General features: G+C 44.6%; 1 protein-coding gene across 1 annotated transcript; it reads right to left on the reverse strand.

The window, feature by feature from the left end:
• Window positions 1-162: 162 nt before the first annotated feature.
• Window positions 163-10,056, reverse strand: smad3b (SMAD family member 3b). Its single transcript, XM_035643658.2, has 9 exons — window positions 9,552-10,056; window positions 5,041-5,234; window positions 4,793-4,927; window positions 4,380-4,454; window positions 4,246-4,296; window positions 3,135-3,347; window positions 2,885-3,022; window positions 2,635-2,779; window positions 163-1,848 (listed from the first exon to the last, which is right to left on the reverse strand). Exons 1-9 carry the CDS (start codon window positions 9,752-9,754, stop codon window positions 1,725-1,727), a joined length of 1,278 nt encoding a protein of 425 aa, XP_035499551.1. The 5' UTR covers window positions 9,755-10,056; the 3' UTR covers window positions 163-1,724.
• Between the last annotated feature and the right edge of the window lie 328 nt (window positions 10,057-10,384).

Raw genomic sequence — 10,384 nt, forward strand, 5'->3', positions numbered from 1 at the left:
CCTGCATTGTAATTATTATATTATATATTTGGCCTCATTTATTTTTATGGTGAAGCTCAAATGTTAAACACCTTACAATATTCTGTTTGTTGGACGGAATATTGTATAACAAATCCTACAGTTTCTCAATGGTAGCATTTATTACAGTAGAGTAACACTTAATTATTTTTACCCAGTTGCAGTTTATTAAATTTTCACAGATAACAAAACACTGGTCATTTGAGAATAAATCTTAGACTACGTGAAACAAACATGTACATAAGACTTAGAAGAGAAAACGACCAACTGCAAACATCAAGGAACACAAGTACTGATACAGATCTACCAACTATCTAATGCACTGTAGTACAGTTTTCCAGTTTAGCACCATGTAATGTTTTACATAGATAGCACGGTGATTCAGGCTTATGTAATGTAGGTTAATGCAGGATTAACTTGGTGGCTTCATAGACTGACCAAGGACAGTGAGCACATTACATTTTTCTATATCGTAGCAAATATACATTTTTTATGAAACACGTAAATTACCACTTGAACTGATCAACACATCAAAATTGAAGTGCATCATTTACCCACAAGGAGCAGAGTGTACTACTGGCTAACAGTTGGTTAACAGACCTGCATTGATATCTTCACCTCTCCATCAATGGATGAACCACAGCCAAAGTCAATGCTACTGAGCACTCTTCACACTGAAGTCATACCAAAACTCAATCACTCATACTGTATGTCGTATGTGCCTATTTTGAAGTAACAGCAATAGCTGGTACAGTACAGTAATCCTGTGTGTTACACAAAAGAACCCGTTGACCCGGGTTAGAATAGCCTGTGTTGAAGCGGGCCAAGTTTTGGGTCATTCAAAAGTGTTTTTGTGAATCTACTCATGCCAGAGGTCAGTCAGGTGCACTGTTTCAAGCAATGCACGACCACATAAATCACAAGCTATAAATATTTATGTACAATTGTATTGAGGCAATAATAAAAATATATTCCCATGCAGGACAGTATGCAAAAATAACTTATAAAATGTCTCTTTCACTGAGCAAAATAGATTTCATACAAGGGTTCTCGTCAAGAAACAATGATGCTAATGTCTATATTTTGTTAAAAATAGATAAAATACCAATTAAATTATCAATAACATAGTTGATGCTTTCATTAATACAGATACATCAATATGGGCAAAGTACCTTGTACTTAGAATATTAATTTAATATATTCTATTTAACCACTAAACAGAATGACATTTTTCATATTAAAGCATGGTTCACTTGATAAATAAGCCTCCCATTTCAGTGCTAAAAGGAACTAAACTAAAAGTGGCTCTGGGACACTGACACACCAGTGATGGTATCTTGATCACAATTTTAGCTAATTCATAGAATCAAAAATGCTTAGAAACATGTAGATGGCGACCAACCTGGAAAACAAACGTTTCAATCTCCTTTTATAAAAAATAAACTTAAAAAACTGAGCACAGAACAGGATGTCTGAATGAATAATGAGTTTTTTTTATCCTACTGAAAATACCCTGTGTTTGAGTGGGGGAACTAAATGATACCAAGGAAAGTGCATTACTGTACATGTGCGGTGAAATGATAAGAGAAAACAAGGGAGGAGAGTTATTTGACGAATGGCATCTCTTTCCTCATCATCACTGACAGACGCTCGAGTTTACTCATGTGGTTTGTATTTAAGTGTGTGGATGGGACAGAGGGCCGCTCCTACGACACACTGGAGCAGTGGATGCTGGGAGAGCCCATCTGAGTGAGGACCTTGTCCAGCCACTGTAACGGACCGTTGAGATGCAGCTCTATCCAACAGGGGGTGCTGGTCACCGTCTGACGTCTGCAGGGTATGAAGAAGGAGAGGAGCAACATAGAATGCTATTATAATAAATCATAGTACCTTAAAAAATGTAATGATTGTGACACCTCATTGTTCATGTAACGCCATCATAGTCAAAGCAAATATCCAGTCTACTGTGGTATTTTTAATTAAATTAGCACCAACAGTGAAGCCAACTTTACTGGCTGCTCAAGTCATTTGAGTTTCTACCAGAGATGTTTTTCTCAAAGGTGTTTGGTGCCAGAAATTCAACACGCACTACTCACAGTCCAGTGGGAATCCCTCCCATATCACAGCATGCCTGTTGCATTCTTTCACCGTTACTCAGCCCTCTCTTGCCCACTCACAACCCTCCCCCAATCACCTTCTTTCTCATTTACAAGTCTGCGACCGTCTGTGAAGCAGCAGCCCTGCAACCTTCCTTTTCAGCCCCAAACTGAATTTAATTATCCTAACCATAAACAACAAGGCCCCCCTAACTTTTCTTGTCAAGTTTGGGTGTGCAGCTTAATGAAACGTTAGTGTCCTGAGAATGTGAAGTGTAAAATACTCAAGGAAAATATAACAAAATCGCTGATTACCTCAATGAAATCATTAAAATATACTTCAGTCACTCTAAAATGGAATCCCTCCCCAAAGCATTTGTATTTGTCTTAGCGACTTACGCTACCACTGGCTGACATTTTTTGCAGTGCTTTATAATTATAATAATAATTATATATAATAATTGTATAATTATAGATATTCAGAATTAAGCAGTTCAATTTTTTTAAATATCTTATTTACCTATACTCAGCTCCCCAACCCTTGACAAAGCTCATGCGAATGGTACACATCCTTGTGAGCTGGTACACAGCCTCAAAGCCCTGATTGACTGACTGTGCAAGCAGGGCGGCAAACTCCTGGTTGTTGAAGATCTTCAGGTTGCAGCCTGTCAAACAAAAGATGTATTATTAAGCTTAATAGGACTGAGAACCATGCAGATGTTAGTGTCTAACATTGGAACTCCTTTAGCTTCTGTTGGCTTCATGCTAACCTGGAGGGATTTTGCAGACAGTGGCAGGATGCCAACCGTAGCGCTGGTTGCAGTTGGGACTCTGGACAAAGATGGCACTGTCACTGAGACACTCTGCAAACACCTCACCCCCAATGTAGTACAACCTCACGCCCCGTCCTGGAAAGGGAAGAGATTGTAGCTCAATGCACAGCAACCACTGGACTGTGTCAAGCGTTAATATAAGATGCAAATTAGATGCCATTTGTGCGAAATAAAATAAAATGAGTACCTATGTGTCGGCGTGTGAGCTCTACTGCAGAGTTGCGGTTGACGTTGGAGAGCAACCCCAGACAGAAGCGCTCAGAATTGGAGGGGTCTGTGAATCCATCCACTGTGAGGGAGGGCTGGGAGGCATGGAAGGTCTCTCCTACACGTTGGTTCAGCTCATAGTAGGATATAGAACACCAGAAGGCAGATTCGCAGTATGTCACAGGTTGTAAGTCTGTGCGGAGACAGGGTTGGAGGAGAGATGGTTTTACAGAGGCAAGCTCCAGTAAGGGCCATGGAAGAAAAATGAGGAAGTGCTTTGTGTTCTAACAACACTTTGACTGAGAAGATGTGAACTGCTGATAATGTTCCCTTTGATTCCTGTCCTACAGCCATTTCCCAGGACCTCATGAACCCAACCAGGAATGACCCACAAATGACCTGCTGATGACTTTCCACATAGATAGAATAACCTGCCAATCGGATGTTATTATTATTGCATTATCTTGAGCTGTCTGTAGTTTGCCTTTCCACAGACGAGGACAGACCATTGACAAAGACGCCATTCATACCATGTTTAGTCTGTTACTGCCTGAAGGATAATCCTTGCAGATGTAGTCCACTGCTCTTTTATATTGCTCATCTGTCTCTCAGACACATGCTCACCCCTACTAAAATATTCTAATCTGTCTGTGGATACAGTATGGAAAGAACCTTCACTAAAACCTCAGCAGTTTTTGGTTTACTGACGGTAAACGGTTTCACATCATTTTTGTCAAATACAATACTAAAGTAAATGAGCAAATAATAAATACATTAATAGCACCAAGCCATTTTGTCTGTATTAATCTGTGGCCTGTTTCACAGTACCTCAAACCGATATGACTATATGCTCTTAATAAGATAATGTTGCTGTTGTTCAATTTTTTTCCCCACCTTTTTTAAATGTCTCGTAAATTGGTATTGTAGTTATGTCTATTAAGAATAAACACCCCAATAAATATAAAAACTACTTCAACTGCAAAGCGAAAGACTTGCGATTTCAGTTGTACTTTAATGCTACGGACCATATGACTGCACATAATGAATGCGGTGCTCTGTAAGTGAAGCTCACACACTTTGCTTTTGCTTACCAAGATTACTGTTTGCGGGTGACACAGGATTGGGCGACAGGCTGGGTGAACCTGAAATAGAGCAGTAATATAGGACTGGGTCATGATCTCGATAAGTCATAATTGGAGTGGTGTGAGCTTGAATTGTGTCTCACCGGTGTCCATGCTGTGGTTGAGCTGGTGATCATTTGTCTCACCATCCTCACTCAGATACCCCGGTGGGGGAGTTTCTGTAAATCACAAACACGTGAGTAGATACACAGACACCCCTCATCTGCGATTTATTTTACAATTACTGAAATGAAACGTTTTTCATGACTTAATGAATGAATAATATACTATGTTAATTGATAATTATAGGCAAAAATTACAATCATAACAAAAAGGAAAGTATTTACTGTTTCTACAAGAACTAGTATTAATCTAGAATTAACAGTAAACACTGGATTCAGGGATTCATCCATTTTAGACGTTCCTCTGCAAATTAAGCACATATCAATAATATGAAAAAAAAGGTTTCCAGACCTTTTAAAATATGTCTTTACATTGAGATGCACAGTTTTCTCACCAGGAATATAGTTACTCTGGGGTTCGATGCCCGCAGGAAAGTTGGTATTCTCAGGAATCGATGGACTGTAATCATCCAACGGTGGGAACACAGCAGGGATGTCTGTATGCCGTGGTACTAGGACAGGAGGCAAAACTAGGGACACACCGATAAATTCATTAAAGACATGTTCAGTTCTATACACTAAATGTCTAAAGTATTACTTTAAATACAGTCATTTGTATCACATAGCAATTAACTTCGCTCACTTGGCGTCTCCACCCTCTGGTAGTGGTAGGGGTTGATGCAGACTTCATCCTTCTTAGTGTGGAAGGCAAATTCACATTGGTCGACCGCTCGCAGCTCATGGTGGGACTGCAGATCTGGCCAGCGCCACAAGCGGCAGTAGATCACATGAGGTAGACCTTTTCTGTGGGAGACCTGGAGACGCCCATCTAAAGATCTGAAAGATCCCAGCAAACAAACATGATACATGTTGCTTAGCTCTATGCTCCGACTATTACTGAAATCAAGTTTTTGAAGCATAAACATATACTCAATATACTGTATTACTTAGGTCTGTATTATTGTATATTAACAGGGGGGCAGAACACAAGGCATTTCTCAGACTAGTTCATTTTTTCCAGGGAAACATCAGCTGTTTGAAGTGATGATAATGTCCTCCGCTAAAATAGTGACTGAATAAAGAGACAGCTGTGTAAAAAGTGATGTCAACTCATATCAACTGCATTTATGTATGTATATGTAAGTGTATGACTATGTGTATGTGTGTGTTACAAAGAAACGTATATGACTGAAAAAAGAGAGGAAGGGCTGTAACAGATCCTTGATCTCTGTCCTCACATCGAGTCCAGTGTGGTGACAGCTTTTTCCCCCCAGTTGAACTCAACAACCGTTCGGCTCATTGTTGAGCTGTCAGACAAGAAACATATGGTTTTCATTCTTTACCGTGCCTTGGCCTCCCGTGAAGTATGTCAGAGAGGACTCGGGTTCAAGAAAAACAAGTCGTAGCCAGCTTGGCACTGCTGCTCAGGTGACTAACAAAACATCTTATTAATTATTATAATTTCCAATAAACAGACTAGTTGGATAACAACATTTAACAGTTGACCAAAAAACAGGACTTAAGGAAACATTCGGATTAGGCCTATTTAATGCTTAAGTCTCAGAGCGAATTGAAGAAATGACCATCAACTTGGATAGAAATAACTATTTTCATGTTTGATTACTTTAAAAAAAAAATGAAGAGGACATATATCATTAAGTGACATTTCTAAAATTAACCATCAGGACATCTGTAATTTTGCGATGTCAAAAACCATAAACACACCCAATTGGACCTACCACAAAACTTTTTTAACTTTATCAACGACCATTAGTGATCATATTTCACTCCCTGAGCTAGCAAGTCACAACACAGAAACATGTTGAGAATATGCTGCACACTCATTGAATGACAGGAAGATAATATATCTATACACAGCCTTCCAAAGGAAATTGTAATTTTTACTAGGCAGTGGGTTTTACTCAACTATAGTAGGAGGCAACATTCTATTACCTGTGGATGGCCAGGCTGTGTGTCACTCAGAAAACAGTCAGCCAATCAGAAGAGAGACACGGAGTCAACACAAAACACCCTGTGCTTGCAAGAGCTCCAAAAGAACGTGAGACGAGATATAAAACTATACCTTTAATAAACAATTCAATAAAAACTGTCACTACATCAGTGCCGACCACAAAAGAGTTGGCTTCCGACTCATTTTCCAACACTGCCCACTGAATATAGAGGGTGTATTTGTTTGTTGGGTCAACTGAGGTCAGTATTGCCGTGGCCCTGTTGAGACAGGCCTGGGCTGTGTCCTGTCTCTCTGATTTGTCACTCAGACATGCTGAACTCTATGATACACAGCTGGACTAAGGCAACTCTTTTATCCAACAGGCGAAACAACAACTTTACAGCTGTCAGTCAGGGATTCATGAGCACCCCATCACCCATGCAGCGCCTCTTATCCTAAGAAAATCCTTAGAGGGAGAGAAACCACTTTCTATTAAAGAGCTTGACCGAAGAAACTTCACTTCGCAACTAGCACATTTTACGAGTGAGCCACGTGCCTCCATGTTCAGAAACACATGAACAGGTAACAGGGCATCTGGTGGCATTGTGGTAAAGACACATTCCACACACCCTGTACTATGATTTCAAGCTCCCAGTTCGTCACCAGACGAAGACCAGTGTTTTCTGTCACTCTTCATTTCTCCCTCCCCTCATTACCTGCACCTCTCAATTGACAAATTTCAAATAAATGCAAAAGCCCCATTATTAAAATTGTACACCACAGATAACAACAGACAGTTATGATGAAGAATGAAAATAAATAACTTCATCACATGCTGAAGAAGTGAACTACAATACATGTTTAAATCAAAAGTTAATGTTACATAATTGGGAGTCTAAACGCATGCGTTTTGCCTTTTTACCAAACAAATCTAAAGCACTAAGTTCATGGTGGGGTCATAAATCTCTGCACACACTACAGACGGCAGACAATTGATCTGCTCGACCCTAACACAATGCAGATGTATTAGTCCATAATAATTTCCTGTTGGCTGAGTCCACTCTAGGTACAAGCACCTCAGGCCTGCATTTACAACTCTCAAATGCTGACATCCCCTCTCTCCCTACGCCACATTAGAGGAGGTGATCCGAGCACAGCAGAAAGTTGGCCTGCTCCTGCTGTATTATCAAATAACCACATCAGTGCTTCCCAAGCAGATGGCAACTAGCAAGACAGTTGTTATTCTGTAAACCTACAGTCTCTTGACCCAGAGTGAAGCACAATCCAAACAGCGGCCCACACCCTCACTAGAGGCTGAAGCACATTCCCAAGAACAGAGGAAAGGTTGTTAATGTAAGTTACCTCATCGCCACACACCATGATGGGGGACTCCTGGTTTTATTAGCAAATTAATCCTACAAGTTACCCGATTAAATTTTTTTTTTCAAGTTTCAAGGATGAGTGACAAAGTTATTGAAGGGTGTATTCGACCTCCTTCTACACTGCCTATTACCAGCAGTGCCAGGATGTGGACCTGCCTATTATACTTCATGTAGGAACAAAGGGTAGTGACAACGAAATCCATATTAAAAAAGGGGAAAATGGAAACAGTGAGTATGCCAAAAATGGTTCACATTGTAGAAATTATGTAATGTAGCTACGGTCTGTGTTTTTATGTGGTTTTTGGGTCTTCCTGGATGAGGTAACAATATAGTTTTTGTTATTTACGGTAACATTTTCACATCAGGCCAGGACCACAGCACCCCCCCCCCCAAAAAAAAAGAGGATAGATACAGTGTTACTACTGAATGAAAAAACAGCGTCCGGTGAGTCTACAGATTGAACTGCACAATAGCTTGTGTGTTGATGTGTCGGAGAGAGAAACTGTACAGGTTTCAGATAGATGGGAATCCAACCCTGGGAGTCCCACGGTTCTCCACAGTACACACTTCAGTCTAAACATCCTCAGTGAGTCAGAGTGGTCCTCTGGTCCTCCCCCCCCCCCCTCCTCTCCTCCTCCCCCCCTCTCCTCTCCTCCCCCCCTCCTCTCCTCCCTCCCATCTCCTCTCCTCCCCCCCTCCCCCCTCTCCTCCTCCCCCCATCTCCTCCCCCCTCCCCCCTCTCCTCCTCCCCCCATCTCCTCCCCCCCCTCCTCTCCTCTACATCTACTCTCCTCCTCTCCTCTCCTCCCCCCCATCTCCTCTCCTCCCCCCATCTCCTCTCCTCCCCCCCTCCTCTCCTCTCCATCTACTCTCCTCCTCTCCTCTCCTCCCCCCATCTCCTCTCCTCTCCATCTACTCTCCTCCTCTCCTCCTCTCCCCCATCCCCCCCTCCTCCTGCCCCCCCCACCCCCCTCCTCTACCCCCCCACCCCCCCTCCTCTCCTCCTCCTGCCCCCCATCTCCCCCCCCCCTCCTCTCCTCCTCCTCCCCCCATCTCCTCCCCCCCCCCCCTCCTCTCCTCTACATCTACTCTCCTCCTCTCCTCTCCTCCCCCCATCTCCTCTCCTCCTCCCCATCTCCTCTCCTCTCCTCCCCCTCACCTCCTCTCCCCTCCTCTCCTCTCCTCCTCTCCCCCATCCCCCCCTCCTCTCCTCCTCCTGTCCCCCATCTCCTCCCCCCCCCCCCTCACACGTGTGACCTGAGGACACTTGCTCGTGTAGCACGCCGTGTCCCTGGTCCACCGGTCGGCAGGCGACGCCTGACTGGCCTCTTGAACACCGCCGTGCATCACATTCCACCACAGTGGTGACATGTTTCGGTTGTTACACTGACTGACGCTGGAGTGTGACATGACAGACTGCGACGTGAGGGCTTCTATTTGCTTGTGCGGCGCACATGAACGTGACGGTTTGACGAATCGGCATGTCACACTGACGACACGCCGGTTGTCCTGTTGTCACAACACAACGACGACGGCCGGGGCTAACGCTAGCTCCAGCTGCTGAGTGGGACTGTTGCACTGTGGCTGCCGAGGCTCACTCTCGGAACCTCGCTGCGGTCATTCTGCTTTTGTTTCAATCGTGTCACCAGCTACTTCCTGACAACTCGTCTGTTTACGTTAACGCTTACTCGTTATAAAACAAAACTACCCAAGCTAAGTACCCGGCTAGCGTTAGCTGTCATCAGAGCTAGCTGGGCTAGCTAGTCGGCGCTGTGTGTGCGTGCGCGTGTGAGTGTGCGTGTGAGTGTGTGTGCGTGCTACCTGGGTATGGTGATGCACTTCGTGTTGACATTCTGCGTGGTGATGGCTTTCTCCAACTCGTCCAGCTGGCCGCTCTTCTTCAACTTCTTCACCAGACTCTTCACAGCCTTCTCGCTCCATTTCTCCTCCTGGCCGCTCTGCTCTCCCTTCTTCCAGCCGAGGAGCCGCTTCACGATCGGAGGAGTGAACGGCAATATAGACATTTCTTTAAAAACAAAAAACAAAATGGAAAACTGAAAATACAACTCGTCGCAGTCCCGACGGTGGACGCTGCACAGTGAGTTGTTCCTGTGTGATGACGATCCAGTCGGCTAGTTAGCTTAGCTCGCTACTCTCCCGGGGCGGAGGAAGGCATTGGTCGCTGCCGGCGGCTCGGCGGCGACGGCTTGCAAGTTGACGCCGTTCAGGTCAGTGGTCTGTCGGAGTGGAGCAGCTCCTCCACCAGCCACTCTGCCCTCCCTCCTCCTCCTCCTGCCCCTCCTCCTCCTCTCCCCCTCCTCCTCCTCCTCTCCTCCTCCTCTTGCCCCTCCCCCTCCTCGCCTCCTCCTCCTCCTCCTCCTGCCCCTCCTCCTCCTCCTCTCCTCCTCCTCTCCTCCTCCTCTTGCCCCTCCCCCTCCTCCCCTCCTCCTCCTCCTCCTCCTGCCCCTCCTCCTCCTCTCCTCCTCCTCCTCCTCCTGCCCCTCCCCCTCCCCCTCCTCTCCTCCTCCTCTCCTCCTCCTGCCCCTCCTCCTCATCTCCCCTTCCTCTCCTCCTCCTCCTTCTGCCCCTCCTCCTCATCTCCCCCTCCTCTCCTCCTCCTCCTCCTCCTGCCCCTCCCCCTCCTCTCCTCCTCC

Source organism: Scophthalmus maximus, chromosome 7 (assembly GCF_022379125.1).
Source record: "Scophthalmus maximus strain ysfricsl-2021 chromosome 7, ASM2237912v1, whole genome shotgun sequence".
Taxonomy (NCBI): Eukaryota; Metazoa; Chordata; class Actinopteri; order Pleuronectiformes; family Scophthalmidae; genus Scophthalmus; species Scophthalmus maximus.

Excerpts from the sequence above, each read along its gene's own strand:
- smad3b (XM_035643658.2), bottom strand. The coding sequence starts at position 9,754 with ATGTCTATATTGCCGTTCACTCCTCCGATCGTGAAGCGGCTCCTCGGC. Across the intron at positions 4,455-4,792 it reads CCAGAGTAACTATATTCCTG|AAACTCCCCCACCGGGGTAT; the intron begins GTGAGAAAACTG and ends TGTGATTTACAG. Across the intron at positions 3,023-3,134 it reads GCTCACACGCCGACACATAG|GACGGGGCGTGAGGTTGTAC; the intron begins GTACTCATTTTA and ends TTCCCTTTCCAG.